Source organism: Sander vitreus, chromosome 4, assembly GCF_031162955.1.
Source record: "Sander vitreus isolate 19-12246 chromosome 4, sanVit1, whole genome shotgun sequence".
In the NCBI taxonomy this organism is placed as follows: Eukaryota; Metazoa; Chordata; class Actinopteri; order Perciformes; family Percidae; genus Sander; species Sander vitreus.
In genome coordinates this window covers 27,487,281-27,506,620 of record NC_135858.1, presented here as the reverse complement: position 1 = coordinate 27,506,620, position 19,340 = coordinate 27,487,281, and the positions used below count along the sequence as shown (strand labels likewise).

The window sequence follows — 19,340 nt, the reverse complement described above, 5'->3', positions numbered from 1 at the left end:
GCTTGCTTCAACGACAGTGTTGTATTTTCTTAGAATTCCTCATGGGGGCAACAGAAACTATGCACTATAGCTTTAATTCAGTCCTTTCTTAAAGGACAAACGGCTTTAATAAATCAACTTCAGACAAAATGATTCGTACTCTATGTAAAGTCATTATCAGAATCAGAATCAGAAAAAAGGTTTTATTGCCACAATAGGTACAATTATTTGGAATTTGCCTTGTTGAAAGGTGCATACATAAACAAACATATTAAACATTAATATGAAATAACCAATAAATACAGAAAAACAAATGTATAAATACTAATACTATACTAATATATATATATATATATATATATAAAAATTGTTGCATAACAAAAAAGAGGCTGAATGGGTTGAGTGCAGAATTTGCAAAGACTGTGAACACAAACCAAACCAAATGAGAAATACCACAATGTTACAACTTATCCCCCGAGTCGCACCGAGTTTACTGAACCATAGGTGTGAAAGCGCCCGAAGAACCTCGCGGGAAAAAACAAATCTCTACACTACCATCAATAACCTGCAGTCTATATATTTGAACATGTATTGTTTTGCCTTTTCAAAACATCTTGTTTCTGTCATTAAAAAAACTGTTTTAAAACACATAGTTTACTCTCAAGTCATGCGACAGTTTGCTGGTACTGATGACATGCTTTCACCTTTCAAGGCCTTTCCCTCCCTGCCAGGGACTTTTCAAGTGCAATGACAGCCGAGGCTTTGTTAGTTCTAATTAACTGATGCTTATCTTATCTGATCTTCACATTTACACTTTAGTCATTTCAGCTGACTCTCCTATATTGAGCAGACAGAGGATCAGTGTCTCACTCAAGGACACACAGCAGCAAACATCTTTTGATTCATCTTTCTTGTAACTCGGCTTGCCTTTAATCCGGGAATCAGAATGGACAGAGGGCAGCCACTAACCACTTTCCATCTCTCTGCTGTATTTGTGTGTTCGAGTGTGTGTGTGTATGTCTGTCTGCACATCCGTGTGTGTGTGTGTGTGTGTGTGTGTGTGTGTGTGTGTGTGTGTGTGTGTGTGTGTGTGTGTGTGTGTGTGTGTATTTGTCTTTATGTGTATGTGTGTTTTTGGTTAGAAGCTCTGCGGGGGGTGACCATGGTGGAGCTGGTGAAGAAAGAAGGCAGCACACTGGGCCTCACCATCTCAGGAGGAACCGACAAGGATGGGAAACCGCGGGTATCAAACCTACGGCCTGGAGGATTGGCGGCCAGGTGGGTGCAACACCAGTAAAGAAGAACAACGCATTCACTCATATGATATATATTTTGTACGAAAATTTAAGCACAATTAGTATGATATCCTACAAAATGACGAGGTCCGCCGGCTGGTCACGTGACAGTTACGTTTAGCAGTCTTTACATTTAGCTGAGAAAATGTTACTGGGAGCTGGTACTGTTCAACGCGAGGTGCCAGCAGTTTCAACGGCCGTGAATGTTGAGTTTAGCCCACAAAACTTGACTATGAGCCGGGCACAGATCACCGAGAGGTAACATTGCTTTCAGTTTATCCGACAACAGGTAGACATTAGGTTTAGGCAACAAAATGAGTAGCTAAGTTCAGAAAAAAAACTGTGGTTTAAATTAAAACAGCAGCCCCCTTAAGTAGTACTCCAGCGACATGAACACCTGTTTCCTGGGTAGAAGTCTTGTGTTTTCCCCTTAACTTCTTCCAGGAAACAAACTCAAGCTCCTCCGCTTGAAAGCCCTGTGTTTTAGGACACCCCTTTAGAAACACTGCAAGCTGTTACAGTTTGCTGCTCTGCCGCATCACAGATTGCAAAGCACATCTGACTTCAGGAGACATTAGCTCAGACTTTTTACCACCTCATCAAGGAGGTCTCGGTATGTTTGTTTGGTCTGCTTTTGGTGCGCATCCGAGTGTGATTGCTGCATTCTCACCTGCCCAAATGAACCACACCTAGGGGGAAAATCAACTCTAGTGCGATTCAACCGAACTAAACAAGACAGGTGTGAAAGCACCCTTAAACAGCAGCGGTCAATGTAGTGCATACAGCAACAAAAATGTGGAATCCATACGAATTACAGTGCATTACTTTCTGTAGCTATATGTGCGAATGGTTCATGAGAACAGCCTGAGAAGAAAGGGAAGACTTTCAGACTTTCTTGATAATCTGTAATAAAACAACCCACATAATGCTCAGGAGTGAACAAAATGAACTTGTCTTACAGTGTAACAGCCACATTTTCTAAACAATGTACCTCTGATTATTTATTTTTTTTAAATCCAGTGTGATTTCCCTTTTGTGCAGGAGTGACCAGCTAAATGTCGGTGACTACATCAAGTCAGTAAACGGCATCAACCTGACCAAACTGCGGCATGAGGAGATCATCAGCTTACTGAAGAACGTAGGAGAGAGAGTTCTGCTGGAGGTGGAGTATGAACTGCCCCCTACAGGTACATGTGCATATTAGTTTGGCTCCATACACATACATTCACATAGCTTTTATGGTCATAAAGTAATAGCTTTAGTGAGGTTGAGTTTGACATTAGCATAGTGTGAAAAACGCAACCCTACCCGCAACCAGCAAGGTCGATATTACATTTCTGGAATTAATTAAATTTTAAAGGGGCTGTACTCGAAATTCAGAACATTTATATAGCAGCAAACAAATATTTGCTATGTCAAGATATATGGAGTAATTGCATCCTTAGAAGATAATTAATTCACACTCCCTCTGTGTGTGCTGTCATCTGAGCTTTTCTGTACTTTGTTTTAATAGCTGGTTTGGCCATGTGTGCATGGTATTGCATGTGGCCGTGAAAAATGTCTTGTCACACATACATACATTCCAGGATAGGAGAAAAAAAGCTTGGGGTTGTTTGCATTTCTTTAAACCAATCACAATCGTCTTGGGCGGCGATAAGCTCCGGACACAGTGACGGTGGCTCTGCAAAATAGTCTCAGGAAGGAACTTGTTTTGGTGGAACATTTGTGACCCGCAAAAGAAAACGCCACATACAATATTAAAGGAAGTTAACTGTTCACACAATACAGTAACGTCAGCTATTTAAATTAGCTGGATACATGGTTAAACCTCATTTGATCTTACCAGTGTACCGGCGTATGTATTTTGTCCAAAGCAATCCCACCAATCGGTCCCAAAGCGTCCCAGTTAGAGAGTAAATGGCGTAAACATATTCTTTGTAAATCTTTACAATCATTCCCCTAAAGAACCAAGCAACCTTGTTGCACGATTCAAATTTTCTTCAAAACTTGCCATATTCAGTGTGTAGCTCGCTAGCTCGGAGGGTTGTTGTTTCCTGAAGAGAACAGAGTTAGATAACGGCAACACACAGAGGGTGAAAGGCAAGAGGTAGGAGGGGTGGGGTGGAAGGTGAGGGACATCCCACAGAACAACCCGCGGAGCATCTGGCGGTCCAGACTAGGGTATTTTAGACTGAGGCAACTAAATCACTTGGTTAAGGTTAGAGAGAGGTGGTGGTTACAGCGTTGAACGTTGGCAATCAGTATAAATAGTGAGATTCGGAATTGTCCACTGTGAATGTGTTTCCTATGATACTGAGCTGGAAAAACACAGCCTACTTATTCATTTCAATGAGACCACTCTTGGTACAGCAGGGGTCCTTATTCATAGAGAAAAAGTAAAACAGGGTTGTCAGATGCAAGACAATCAACAAATGATTGTCGCTTTGACTTTCCAGTCAAAGTATGATAAACTGCTTCGCAGTGTTTCCTCATCTGAAAAGCCTTTACACTCTTGGATCTATTGCTCAAACTATCTCACTGTATCCCTGGTACCTGCAGCAACACACACCCACACCCCTTGCCTTAGTTAAAGTTGTGCCATTTTCTGCCTGAATGCATGTTAAATGAAAGAGTATATATATATATATATATATACACTACCGGTCAAACGTTTGGGGTCACTTAGAAATTTCCTTTCCACTCCATTATAGACAGAATACCAGCTGAGATCATTGTTTTTTTAATCAGGGCGGCAGTTTTCAGATGACATTATGTGCTTACATAATTGCAAAAGGCTTCTCGACTGTTGTAGAAACAAGTGGCTGATCTTTAATGTAATATCGACAATGCCCATTATCAGCAACCATTCATCCAATGTTCCAAAGGCCCGTTCTGTTTACTAATCTGATATCATTTTAAAAGGCTAACTGAGAAAACATTGGAGAACCCTTTTGCAATTATGTAAGCACATAATGTCATCTGAAAACTGCTGCCCTGGTTAAAAAAACTATGCAACTGATCTCAGCTGGTATTCTGTTTATAATGGAGTGGAATGGATTGCATTTTAATTTCAAGTAAAAACATGTATTTCTTGTAGTATTGTAACAGTATTGCATTATCTCATTATATTGAGTCATTAGCCCTCTTTTTTTATTTTGTTGTATTATATGTTAATGCCCCATTAGCATGATGTAAAATGTATTGTAACTGAACAAAACTTGAACAAAACCTTATTATGGAGCAGAAATAGTTAACAGCTGCAGCTTAAATTCTTTCACTAAAATGAATAAATTACCTCTCTCTCTCTCTCTCTCTCTCTCTCTCTTTCTCTCTCTCTCTCTCTCTCTCTCGCTCTCTCTCTCTCTCTCTCTCTGCCTCTCTCTCTCTCTCTCTCTCTCTCTCTCTCTCCCTCTCCCTCTCAAAGCACCAGACAGCACCTCAGGGGTTATATCAAAGACAATCGACATCTGTTTGCACAAAGAGGGGAACAGCTTTGGTTTCGTCGTGAGAGGTAACCATCAGTGAAAGATTGTGTGTTTAGGGAAATATATGATTGACTTTGGCACCATGATGGAATGCTGTCACTCAATGAAAATACTTCCCTGCCTTATTGCAACATTTATTTCATTAGAAAAAGAAAAGAGAATGAAGCTGGAAACATTGATGTCACTCGGCTAACATGGCACACCTAAACGACTAATGGTTAACCGGAAGGCTATGGTGGTTTATATGTTTTTTTCCCATTAAAGCTGCAGTAGGTGCAACGCAAACACATTAGAGTGAATGCTAATTGAATCTGACTCATTGGCCTCAGATGACAGGGTTTTCTTAAAGGAGAGTTTTCAGAACAATCCCATGCAGTTGGAAACAGTGTTACAGTACAGTGGATACAGTGACATCATTTTGACCAACATACAAAATGAATAAATGACTTACTGTATAATCTAGAAAATAGTGTTCTTCAAAATTGAATTCATTTCATTATTCTATACGTCAAATTGTATATTCACAAACAGAACTTTTCTAATTCACTTCCTAATTTTTGACCTTTTCTCAAAGATCTGAATTCTTAACTTAAGTGGCTCCATTTGTTAAACAACAAAAGTATTACACTTTTGGAAACTGTAGAACTTTTTCCTGCTGTTTAGTCTTTGTTTCTTTACTTATTTATCTATATTTTTATGTAATGTATCTGTTATTTTATTGTTTGTGTTTTTATAGTTATTTTGTATCTATTTTTTTTCATAATATATTTTTGTAAGAGTTAGTCTCGATTTAGTCTTGAAGTGCTCTTGTTGTTTACCTGATGCTTTGTACAATGCCTTTTGTCGATAAAAATAAATAACTAAAGAAATAAACTCCTTACTGTGACAGATTATCTGAGGCGAGTTTCTGTAGTTGTTCTACTGAAGGGAAATAAAGATAGAGAGTGAAGGTTTCTAGTCGTATGAGTCCAGTGTTTAGTGTGATTGGCTTTAACCTTCAGTATACCCTTCTTGCAGGCGGTATCCACGAGGACTGGCACAAGTCCCGCCCCCTAGTGGTCACCTACGTCAGACCGGGAGGTCCTGCAGACAGGTAGCACTGACTGCACACCCATGCAACCATAAACCCACATATACTGGGTAGATGCCAGATCGGATCCGCTAGACGTGTCGACTTCAAAAGATGTGCCTTGTGGCCCCCCTTATTCTGCCTCTGATTGGCCCCCCCGGTATTCTTACCCTAAAGCCGCCTACACATGATAGACGTTTTGCTCTCTGCGCACCACTGGGTAGGGCGCAGGGCAAAGCGCCGGTATTTGTCATCACAGGTGGCAACGAAGCTATTTCCTGTTGCTAGGTAACAATAGCTGACAGCTGTTATCTCATTGGTTGCACTTTCGAAAGGTCAGCGGCAACTGGGTCAAAGTTGAAATAATTTGAACTTTGAGCACAGCGCAAAGCGGCAAATCCAGACGGTGCGCGGTGCCAGGGGTAGCGCAGCACATATTTGGGCGGCACCGCTCTCCCCATAGGAAATCAATGGAACGGCCAGCGCAAAGCGGTTTTGACCCTAACCAATCCCTACTCCCCATGCCTAAACTTAACTATGTCGACCAGTGTAGCAGATCTGATTAAAGATCTACCAATATACTGTACATGCATCATCATGTGCATAAATGTAAAATCTCACACAAAGCCACATGCAAACTCCAGAATAGAAACAAACATATTCACTAACACACACAGTTGTAGTGAGACACAGCCGAGCAAACACGCGTACTGTACACATACGCAGTAAGGGCCAGAGAGAGCCGGGGTCATGTATGTCTTTTTCGGGGGGTGAAAAAAAAAAGCGATGTCTAAACAAACTTTATTCTTCTTAATGGTCAGGTACACACAGTACAATGTAGTACATTTTTTTCTGCAGTTTAACCCATCCTAAGTATTAGGAGCAGTGGACAGCTTATAGAGTTTTGTTTTCATATGCACAGTAAGGAAACATGTTTCCCTGTACAATGAAATTCTTCCTTTGCTGTCCACAGAATGCCAAGCAATGTAAAATCTACAATATATACTACAAATATAATAAGAAAATACAAGATTTTTAAAGGGCAGCATGTGAAAAATAAAGCAACAATAATAATAATAATAAACAGTGCAAATGTAAACAGTGCAAGTTATGCATGTGCAAACTAGACAGGAGTCTGGGAGATTTGCCAGTGCCTTCATGAAAATAAAGCCAAAGGATAATGGTGACATTTCCTTTAACCGTCAGTGGTATGTTGACAGTTGGGTGTTACTCATAGCTGCAGCAGCATGAATCACCTCATATCCCTTTAAAGTTGTCATCATGTGTTTGTCTCAGTCTTCATGTTTAAGTAATAATCCATGACAATTTCATATAAATGTCAGCTTTGTGACTGTTAAACTAATGTAACGCAGCAGTGATTCAACCTTCTGTAGAGCTAGTGCATGAATTCCTAAACAACACAGGTAGAAGATGACACCCTGCAAAATACCATCATTTTAGCTCCAACACTGGAACACAAGTGGTGGACACACATTTTCCATAGCAGGGCTGGGAGAATCTATACAATATCTATACTATCTATACTATCTAACAAATATGTTATATTTGTTATATAACAACAAATGCCATTATATTTTAATACATCAGTATGATGCTTTCTACTTCATGTTTGCTCATTTATGATTTGTTTGTCCTAATTAACTGCTCTGGTCAGTTAAAATTCTACACTTTCTGGACTGGGCTTTGTACTGACTGTTTGAATGGTTGAATGTCTAATTAGATATTATTGATTTTGTTGTCAATTTTCAGGTGTGAGTATTGTGCTGAATTGGGGCTAACAGCCAATAAAGTAAATGTATAGTACTACTGAATCATTTTTGCTAAGGTACACAAATATATTACCTTAATATTACCTATATATACTTTAAAGCCCATTCATTGCGGAGTAAAGAAATGTTTTGCCCTTAAAAAAAAAAGACAAACTTTCTCTTAAATTACCACCTAATGCTTGTGGTTGCTAGCTAGCTTGGTTAGAACGCAAAGTTTAAGATGAAAACATGGACAACACCCAAAAACAGGTTTACGGCTAATTTAGTGTAGACAGCACCATGGTTAGCATTGTTAAGCCTCTGTCCTGATTGACAGATCAGCATGTAGTCACGCCCCTAAATCATCCCCTGCTTTATCGTCTATTTTAAAATAAATGGGACCATAATTTACAAAATGAACATCATGGTGTATTGAAAACTTTTGCTCACTCAAAAGTAGTGATTGAGGCCATAAACTCATGATGAAAATGTTTACTAAGGTAAAGTGAGGAGTAGGGTCATAGACTTCTATAGAAACAGACTTCTTTTTGGAGCCAGTGGAGTCGCCCCCTGCTGGAAATTAGATAGAATATAAGTTTAAGGCTCTTCCGCATTGGCTTCAATTTTCAGAATAATTTTATTTTTATATATTGTTTTTTGGTTTTTTTATAGTCAATGCTTAGAACCCCCTCATTGCTTCAATAAGGATACATCTACTTATCACTACACATAGGGGAGGGGGGGAGGTGTGTGTGTGTGTGTGTGTGTGGTAGAGCGATTAAGAATGTGATGGGGATTAGCTTTGGAGCGAGTACTGACTAGAGTCATAGTGGGAGAAACAAAGTGTCTGCCCTGTGCTTTCTGACCACGGTCCAAAATCCAAAGCAGGAAACGTTAACCCTCTCATTGATTTCATGTTGTTTATTGAGATGGGGAACCAGGAAATGAGTAGGTGGAAATGCAACGCTTCAAAGCCACAAGCCGAGCGACGTGTTGTTAAAATTTTTGAGAGGTGCACTTCAGGCTACGGCATAGAGTCCGGCGTAGGGTCAGTGTCTCCATGTACCAACGTATGTACCCACGGTGTCTATTTAACACTGAAGCATAAATTGGCCTTTAGCCAGCAATGAGCCACTTCAACTGCCAGTAGTTGCTCTGTAAGCCAAAAACCCCCAGGTGGCATCTGTGAGGCATCTGCAAGCGAGGTGGAGCCCATTGTAATGCCATATTCACATTCCACTTTTACTGTAAAACTGTCAGCATTGCTATACAAAATCTTGACTGAAAATGTACAGTGAACAATTAAATAAGGGTGTAAAAGAACAAAACAAAAGTAACTTTTTGGACTAGAAAGGCAAGAAATGGTTAAGTATATGTTTAGCATCAAAGCGGCAGTATTGATATTTCTTGAAATAGCTGACACTTAATGTATTATTTTAATTTGATTGACTTCATTGTCCACCTGAGTGGAAATGTTAGTTTGGACTCTTTGTTTAATGCCAAATGCATGCAAAAACATTTACAATTAAGAATTGGCTGCTTCAATGAGTATTCGCTGTGCATTTCTCCAAGCAATGCACAGCTAAAGTCATACATCTGAATGTTTGGACATTGCGTGTGGTGTCCCCTAGGGGACAGTATTGGGACCAAAACTATTTATCCTCTATATAAACGACATATGTAAAGTATCTGAATTACTGAAAATTTATATTATTAGCAGACGACACAAACATCTTTGGTTCTGGTCAGAATTTACAGCAACTCCTGGACATAATCACTTCAGAATTCAGAAAAATAAAACAGTGGTTTGACATGAATAAGTTATCATTAAATGTGAGTAAAACCAAATTCATGATATTTAGCAATTGTAAATCAATCAATCAATTTCAGTTACAGATAGAAGGTGTCAATATAAAAAGAGTATATGAAATGTATGAAATGAAATTCGTTGGAGTGATTATAGATGACAAGATTTGCTGGAAATCTCACATAAACTATATCCAAACAAAACTGTCTAGAAGTTTTTCAGTCTTGGCTAAAGCAAAGCACAGTTTAGACTACAAATCACTCCACATTTTGTATTGTTCAATGGTGTTACCTTATTTAAATTACTGTGTAGAGGTTCTGGGAAACACATATATTCAATGAAATCGTTAATTATACTTCAAAAAAGACCAATAAGAATAATTCATAACACTGGATATTTGGAACACACTAATTCATTATTTTCACAGTCTAAAGCATTAAAATTACTTAGGGGGGGGTAGTCACACAACCTCTCCTACACAGAAACACAGGGAGAAATAAGTAAACTCTACGACACAATTAATATTGAACAGAAACAGAGAGAAACCTTTTACATCTTTTGTCAGCTATTTAAAAAAAAAAAAAAGATTTAATAAGGATTCCAGGTGGTGGGCCCCCCTCATGAACATAGATAGTTGGTCTCTTCCATTTCCTGTTTGAGGAGTATGGGAGGCCATCTTAACTAGTTGCACATGTTTGCCCAAGAGAACACTCAACATGAACCCATGACAAAAAACAAGGTACATCTTTGTTTCTTTAGCAGAGTGTTAGCTAAAATGCCTGCAGTCAAATAAAAAATCCGTGACATAAATGCAATAAATAATGCGGTATGAAAAGAAATAACTGCGTCATGTCATAACTTGAAATGTGTTTGTAAAAGCAGCTGTCACTGTTCTAGTGTTGCCATCACAAATAAAGTTTAGACTGTCACGAGATTGTTGATAATTTGATAAATTTAAATGGTTGTCCAGCCCTATCATGCAGCTTGTGTTCTCCTGAGGCTGATCGACATATTTATATTAATTTGCACCTAAACTAATGTACATACATATGTGTACAACATTGTGGCTCATGTAGACTAAATTAGGTGGCGTTTCTATATTAAACAAGCAAGGACCACGAGCAAAATGTTACTGAAGCAAAAATATGCTCCAATACCTTCTCCAAGAGTCATTTAACCCCAACCTTCAACATAAATCTTCTTAGAGTCATAACTTTGGTTGGGTGGCAAACATTTGTACTTCTGCATTTGTACTGCTGTGTAAAACACGTTGACCTCATGAAATGATCGATAACCGTAACATTCGGAGTATGTAATTGCTTTGTTAATTTAATCTCATGCTGGTCTAACTTTGATACAACTTGTACGATGCAGGTTAATTGTTAGGTGTTTTGAAGAAATGCTGTTACAAAGGACCATAGCAGTGACTGCTTAGCACCAAACTGGAGGCAAATATTTCTTTTATATAAAGCACCTCAAGAATTAACTTCACCCAACAGAATAAAACGCATACAAATGACAAATTCAAGGAAAAGTTTGATGAAAGGAAACTTATCAAATGCAGACACAAAAGAAGTATGAAAATGATGTGAATGACATCCTACTGTATGATCTTCACAGTAACCAGATCTCAGGCAAACTGAACACATATGGGAGATTTTAGAGCATCTTTAAAAATATATATATATATATGGGAGGATATTTCTGCAGAATGCTCATCCCTTCAGAAAAGTTCAACAGACTTGGATAATCTGAGCACTCGAGCTGTTCTGGAGGCTTGTGGTAGAACGACACGTAGCTCTAAGACACTTAGTTTTTTCCCTTTGATTGTCATCCATCTGTATTGCCATTACGTAAAGGTCACTGCTTAGAGAGTCCCATTTTGAACCGCATACTTTACTTAGCTGTTTCTACAATGACACTCCAGCAAATATACAATAGGAAGATATTTAAAAGAAATCCTTTTCTGATCACTCAGCAGCTTCAGTTGATGCTAGACTGCATGGGGACTGGGGAATGCTATTTTTATTCTAGTGGCATTTGTCTTTGAGAGAATTGCATGAAACGATAAATTAGGACACATGCAGAACAACTGCATGATACTAAGCAGTTGTATGTTTCTGCAGAGTAAGTGAACGCTTGGTGGAGATATTTGACGCATCTTTAGGTCTTGTGAAAGGACTGTTTCATTGTGAGCCAACATATATTTGTCCAAATTGATTGCAGTTCAACCCAAACTATTGGTTTGGCATTATCCAGGGCCTGATTCTAGTTCATCCTTCACAGGTTCACACACAGTGACTACATTTACATGCAAATATTATTTTTTGTTGTATAGTTTTTTGCACTGACAAAAAGACAATATTCCAACTAAGCTGTTTACATGGCTAATTAAAATAAATATTCATACATTTACATGCAGCAGTGCAATATACTATTTTTTCAAAGTATTCCACTGGTGGCGTACTTATTTGACCATGTGAACGCAACCTCCCTCTTTCATTTCTTCAACCACCTTCTTGAAAAGGTCGGCGTTGCCATGTTTGCACATATCCAAAGAACTGTAGGTATCCAAGTCTTTCATAATGTTTAAAAGTGACCAGAAATGTGGTCTATTCTTTTGGGCATGCATCTCTGTTGCTGCCTTTCAAATTGTTCGCTAGTTGGTTAGTGTACAACAACCTATATACCATAACCAAATAGCAATGCACAGAGCTGATCTGCGGTAAAACCCCTGATTGAGACACATATTCCAAAGAATTCTTTTAAAACCAGAATAATACCGGCATATCCCACGTGACTTTTTCTGAAAATGCTAAATTCAGCAAAAGGCCTTATTTGGAATATCCAAACAGAATATGCTGTTAAAGGTACTTCAGATAGGATTGTGAAGATCCAGGACTTAGCCAAAGAATTTGAACATCGACAACTTCTCAGTCCCTCCCCCCCCCTTTCTTCTAAAGCCCTAACGGTCTCCTGAGCCCCTCCCCCCACAAGGGAGAATGAATGCGTGTGCATGAGCAGTGATTGACACGCAGTTAGACACCCCCCCGGCCCTGATTGGAGCATCTGAACAGGGAGCGGTGGATTTTTGCAAATCGCACTACAGGCTGTAGGTGGTGCCAGAGGAGCTGGATTTCTTTTTAATTACCTGCTTTATATAGTTCTATTGGAACATAGGGTCAGTTTCAGCAAATATGACAGAAAGTTAGTTTTATAAGACTTACCTACTGCATCTTTAACATGACTCGTGTCAATTTCAGAATATTGTCATATTCAGAATAATAGTGGAATATTAGTGTGCATGTAAACATGCTCAGTGACAGACTTGGACAAGACAGCAATTACATTTTAGCTTACTATTAGGTTATTTTCCTCCAAAACTCATTTAACTCCATTCGAAAGGAAATCATCCTCAAAATGTGGGTCAGTCCAGGGGAAACGAATTAGATATTCATGCTGCTTTATATCCCATTTATATGCCAATTGGAGAAAACTTAATCCAGAGCACCATGCAGTCCCAGGAGTGCCTACATTTAAGCATTACCCAGTGGGAATTAAAGCGCCACCTCTGAAAGTTAGAGCCATGCTTTTACTGCATCATCATATGAACAGAAAACAAATGACAGAGAGCCTGCAGGCTCTTAAATAGGCTGTGAAGTCCATAAGACTTCAGATTTTCAACCAGCAACTTAACTAAAATTAACCCTTCCCTCTTGAAATAACAGCTGAGGGTGATATTCCTTTTTAATATTTTTAAGAACCTTAAAAACTGGTTTAACTTGGACAGCAGACATCAGATGTTGGCATTTGTCAATCATAATCTGAGTGTAACAGTGCAGATCCACCTGGCCGTGTGATGCTTCTGTCACACCGCGCTCCACTTTATTCTTATGGGTGACGTCAAGCGACTTTAACGCGCCCGCAAAGCATCCCGGGAAGGCGGCGCAGCATTTGAAAAAATGCTGCTCGTCAAAAAAACTGGCCGATGCCCATCTTTATGCAAATTAATCCGTTGAACGTGACGCGACTATCCAATAGAAGTAGACGAAAATCTTTCAAACTGACCTTTGTCGATCTGAAATGAAGACAGATTCAGCAACTGTATGGCCTATTTCTCGCTTAAAATCTTTTCAGAAACACGTTTTGGTGAACTATTTTCGTAAAATATTAGATTGTATTCTCAACGAGCCGCCATGATGGTCGTTTTGAAATTCGGGAGTAGCCAGACCCGAGTGACGTGTTTGTCCAATCAGCTGCCGGTCAAAGGCGTGGAGCATCAACCATGGATGTATTACAACGCAACACCATGCTTCAGTCGTGTCGCAAAAATGGATCCGCACTGTAACAAAAAGGGTCAACAGGTTGGCTAAAGAGTACGGTCTGCAGCTTTTTTGTTGGGGCAAAAACTGCTCTATTGCTGTTGAAAAGGTAGATCAAAAGGCAAACCTTTCTCTTTCAGTTTTGTCACAATTTATTTTTTTAAAACATTTTAGTGGCTGTCAATTGATTTAAATATTTTCTTTTTTATCACACAGTCTTCCATAGTTAATTTGTGATTAATTGCAAATTAATCGTACATTTTTTATCTGTTCTAAATGAACTGAAAGGAGAAAAAAAAATTATTTTAGTTTTTAATGATCTTATCAACATGGCAGCGGACAAGTATGCTTGCTTTTGGTTCTCTGTATCAGCCATATCGACAGTACATGGAAATAACTTTTAGTCTTGTGGAGAGAACCATCTGGAAGGTCTCTGAAACTCAACTTGCCATTCCAAAGACCCTTGTCCTCATCCATTTCTGCTCAAGGAGCTTTGTTTCTGCTAGCCTAGAATCGCGTTGCCAGACCTTCCTCCACAGCGCTGCGGAGGAGGGTCTGGCTAGTCCACACAGCATTCCGGAGGGGAGAAAAACGTGCTCTGGTTTATTGACATTTCTTTAAACCAATCACAATCGTCTTGGGCGGGTGGAGCCACGATGCCGCTGCAAAATAGGAAGGAACTTGTTTTGGTGGAACGTGTATACGTTCAAAGGTTGTTTTAGTCGTGCAACAGAAAACTCAGATTGGACAGATAGTCTAGCTAGCTGTCTGGATTTACCCTGCAGAGATCTGAGGAGAAGTTAACCATAGTCCTCATAAATCCACCAGAGTTTAGAACGCCAACACAAAGAAAGCGGAAGGTGACGGACATCCGGCTGAAATGAAAGACATCCGGCTGGACCTGAACAATCCTGGAAATGACACGTTGTCGATATAAACTACTGCTAGCCATCCACAATGTTACTGCTGCATCGCTTCCTTATTATCCAAACTACCCAAACTATTGGCCCGAGGCCCAAATCACAGAACGTGCATCAACAAAAATTAGTGGGGTTAAAAGGAATTTCCGTCAGCTCACTATCGTGTTGATTTTGACAGCCCTAAAACTTTTGACTCCATATTTCTTGTGAAACTTTCTTTCTAAGATGTGTCTTTCATATAACCTCATTCTAGCCTTAATGAAGCCTTTTGGTCTCATACTAGTCTGCATCATGTTGTTTAAAAGCTTCAGGGCTCTCTGCATCATACTTTACAACTTCTGGCTGGTATGATGACAGCTCGGTATTACTCACACTCTGGCTTCATGCATAAAGTATCTTTCAGCTCTTTAATGCAGCACTTTGCATGAAAAAATCAAAAAGCTGCATATCCATTATTTGATAAAGGGTTTTTGTCCACCATGCAGGGAATTTTTTAATAGTTTAAATGAAGCCAACATGTTCAATCTTGATATTTTGAATACTGTGAAGCAGAGCAGTATCATCTTAATGCTGTTTCCACTGGGTTTGTCCTCCATTTGAACTCAAGGAGAAATAATACAGTAAGTCCCAGACTGATGAGAGGAGAGAAAAGAGGAGGATGAGATCAGTAAGACGGACACTAGTGGAAGTCGGAGTAGAAAGAAGCTAGGACCAAGTTGGACAGCCAGGAAGTAAGAAATAAGAGAGATGTTAAAAGGAAAAAGATTTTTAGAAGTAAGGATTGGAGAAAAAAAAAAAAAAAGCTGGAAGAGAAGCTTTCTCAGAAAGGGGAAAAGGACAATATAAAGAGGATGTAAGAAGAAGTCACAGAGGAAGTGCAGATGATAAGAAAATAGTTGTATAGAAAGTGTTTTTTTTGTTAGGATTTTTTCATGGCTTTGCCATTTGTTTGTCATGATGTCATTCTTTCACACAGGATACTCTGTCATATTCTCCAACAATGGTAATTACCCAATCATACAAATAAAACACATTTGAACTTGAGATATTGAAGGTACGACTAAAAAAGGAGTAAGACAAGAAATTGGTGCATTAAGTCTTCTATGAGAAGATAAAGGGAGAAATGTCAAAGAGAGGAAGCAGGAGAAATACAAAGCATTAGACTCTTGGCAGACAGAGTTTGATTGTTCCCTCTGAGGTGGTTTGTCTCAATTTTTATTTCATTTCTTGGCTGTGTTTCTTAATTCTTGTATTTTCAAATCTCTTCTCTAATCACTATCATCTGATGTCATCTCTCTGTGTGTGTGTGTGTGTGTGTGTGTGTGTGTGTGTGTGTGTGTGTGTGTGTGTGTGTGTGTAGAGAGGGGACACTGCGTCCCGGGGACCGTCTCCTCAGTGTGGACGGCGTGCCGTTGCACAACACCAACCACAGCGATGCGCTCAGTGTGTTGGCTCAGTGTGGCCAGGAAGCCCTGTTCCAGATAGAGTATGACGTCACTATCATGGGTGAGAGACCACACACAGACACACACACCACAAGTATTAAAGCTAGGGGCATAATACACTTTACTAACATGGCAGTGAAATTTAAAATTGGATGTGTTTTGTGGATGTGTTGGCATTTTCTGCCACCTCAGGCTAAGTGATGCCTTTTCTTTCAATGTGAAACTGAAATTTAACTCACCCAAAATGCATTGCAAAGAATCATCACAACTCATAGTTGTTGCTTTTAAGGGCATGTGTACCTCAAGCTCGTCTGCTAGGCTCATAATGTTGGTGAAACAGACATTGAAAGTAGGGATGCACCGATCCAATATTAAAATCGGATATCAGTCCCAATATTGACAAAATAGCTGGATCAGGGATCAGATTTGTTAGTTTTTTTCCCTCTGTCGCACGTGTGTCACATGCTGGAAGAGTTGAGTGTACAAATAAATAAGAATTCAATACATTACATCTATGTTATTTTGTCTTAGTTAGGAAAGTAATGTTTAGTTAGGAAAGTATGGTGCCTTTAGTCTCTTCCACATGGTGGAAGGAAGGTATAAGGTGGAAGGTATACAGTGTATTATTAATTTAACAATGGTATCGGATCGGTATCGGGTATCGACAGATACACAAAGCTCAGGCATCGGTATCGTTATTGAGACTGAAAAAGTTAGATCGGTGCATCCCTAATTGAAAGGTACTCTGCTACATTGTGTCACTGTTGTTTTTCATATCACAGGAGCATCTGATCACAGTAACGAGCAAAATGATTGAAAATGAAAACAATTGCTTTTCCCCCAATCAGACACCGTAGCAAACGCCTCCGGCCCCCTTTTAGTGGAAATTGCCAAGGCGCCCGGAGCAACGCTGGGTATCACGCTGACATCGGCCAATCATCGAAACAAGCAGGTCATTGTCATCGACCGGGTTAAACCTGGCAGCGTGGTGGACAGGTACACTCTATATGTTTGCATACATGCACTCTTGCAGTTTGACCATGTGCTATGTGGAGGACGCTAACATTTAAATAAAACCCGGGGGGGGTGGAAACCAAGGGAACGGTGGAAACAGTTCAAGATTAATTAAATTATTTATTGTTAAACTAACTGCTATTTCTCAAAAAGATACACTAAGGGCGTTTTCACACCTACCTCATTTGGTCCGGACTTTTGGACTTTTCAGTTTGATCTGAACCAAAATTACAGGTGTGAAACCTCCCCCGGACCACGGTCCGGATCAAAAGACCAAATTTTGGTCCGATAAAAAGAGGTGGTCTCGGTCCGGACCAAACTGAACCATGGTCCGGTTCGTTTATAGTGTGAAAGCATTTTTTGGATGGTTCAGACTTTTGGACCAAATACAAGAAACTCTGGCAGGCTCTCCTTGTGTTACAAGAACGGGGAAGCTCCTTTAAGGAATAGCTCGGTGCTTAGTGTGTAGGCTACATGAGAGAGTGAGTGACGGTGAATGCACTCAGAGCAGACAGCTGTCGGCTATATCAGAGCAGAGAATACATCAGCAGTTTGTGTTAAGTCACGTGTCAAACTCAAGGCCCGGGGGCAAAATTTGGCCCCTTGCAAATTTTGATCCGGCCCGCATATCTGTTTAGGTTCACAGCAAATTTTGTCCCGACTAGTTGTGCACCACACCAAAAAAATGAGGAAACTGTTTTTCATACTGTAATTATGCGACACTGCCGTGCAGAATTTGACAGATTTGCCGACTTTGAGACTCAGAATTCCCCGCAGAAGCAGAGAACAGCTGTGAAACAGGTTGTGGTGTGTCAGCTGGGTGGGAGCTGCTTTTAAAAATGTAATGTTTGTTTTTCATGACTTTTCAGAAACTTTTTTAGCTGACTTTTTTTAGGGTTTTATGTCGACCAAACTGCATGGGAGAAAGCTATATGAGACATGCAATAATACAAAGTTAATTGACCTTTTTGTTAAATAAAAGCATGTCAATAAACTCAACATGTCTGGCCCTTATTGTGATCGTCATTTCCAGTGTGGCCCTGAAATTGAGTTTGACACCCCTGTGTTAAGTGGTAGGCCTCGTAAATGTACAGTGTAGGTTTCCATTTGTCTCTGAATAAATGCTCCAGAAAGAAAGTTCCCGTGTCTTGCTTCTCAACATCACAAAAAAAAAAAAAACATCACATCAACAAAACAAAAAGAGGCATGGCAGTAGGGGAGAGCAGCAGTCAGTTGAAAAAACTCTGACACAGAGAGAGGATACGAGAGGACAGGGAAGCCCGTCTACAAACCAATCAATTATAAGTATCTGGAGACGCAGCTCACATATGTGATGACGGCAGGACGTAGTTTTGTCACGTATAGTTATTTTGTGCGCTTGCATAACTGCAGTGTGAAACCAAAACTTACCGGAACAAATGTATACAAAGTAACAAAAACATGAACCTTGGTCCGGACCTTGGTTTGGACTTTCAGGTGGGAAAACGCCCTAAAAAATGAAGGTTTAACAAACGGATGAATTCAATAGACATTAAAGCTGCAAGCAGCGATGGATGGGCCCTCGCGCCTCTGCGTGTGTCGGGGTTACTGGCAGACACCGCTCCTTGCGACCGTGCATTTGCGCGGCACTCAGACACTGCAAATCGTCACCAATGAAAAGGGAACTCCCTGCTGAGTTCAACGATACCTCACACAAGACTCTACGTCATACAGTTCATTAGCTGTGAAAAGGGGCGTGGTTAAGTTATATGGGGCGGGTCAAACCATCACCAATGAAGAAGGAAGTCTCTGCTGAGTTCATTGATACCTCACACAAGGGTCTACCTTAAACGGTTCAAATGTTATGAAAGGGGCGTGGCTTAAGCATAGGGGGCGGGCCAAACCATCACCAATGAAGAAGGAACTCTCTGCTGAGTTCAATGACACCTCACACAAGACTCTACCTTAAACGGTTCAAATGATATGAAAGGGGCCGTGGGCTGAGTAAGTGGGCGTGGTTAAAGTATAGGGGCGGCTCAGTATCACATGTCTACCACACATAAGTTTCATGTAAATCGGATGATGTTTGTCATATAAGGCACATTTCCTGTTGCCAGCGGGGGGTGCTATTACCAAAAGTAAATATTGGCCTGTAGATGTCCTCAGACCTGGACCCTTGTCAATCGTGAGACATTTCGGGCAGATACGACAACGTACACTCAAGTTACAACAATTTCTTTGTTCATCGCTAAACAC

General features: G+C 39.9%; 1 protein-coding gene across 1 annotated transcript in view; it reads left to right on the top strand.

The window, feature by feature from the left end:
• Nucleotides 1–1,141: 1,141 nt before the first annotated feature.
• Nucleotides 1,142–19,340, top strand: part of LOC144516115 (glutamate receptor-interacting protein 2-like) — an 84,151-nt gene continuing 65,952 nt past the window's right edge. The window contains exons 1-5 of the mRNA XM_078247319.1: nt 1,142–1,257; nt 2,316–2,461; nt 5,777–5,852; nt 16,007–16,152; nt 16,940–17,087. Of these exons, the coding sequence (XP_078103445.1) occupies nt 1,142–1,257; nt 2,316–2,461; nt 5,777–5,852; nt 16,007–16,152; nt 16,940–17,087 (632 nt within the window). The remainder of the gene's footprint in view (nt 1,258–2,315; nt 2,462–5,776; nt 5,853–16,006; nt 16,153–16,939; nt 17,088–19,340) is intronic.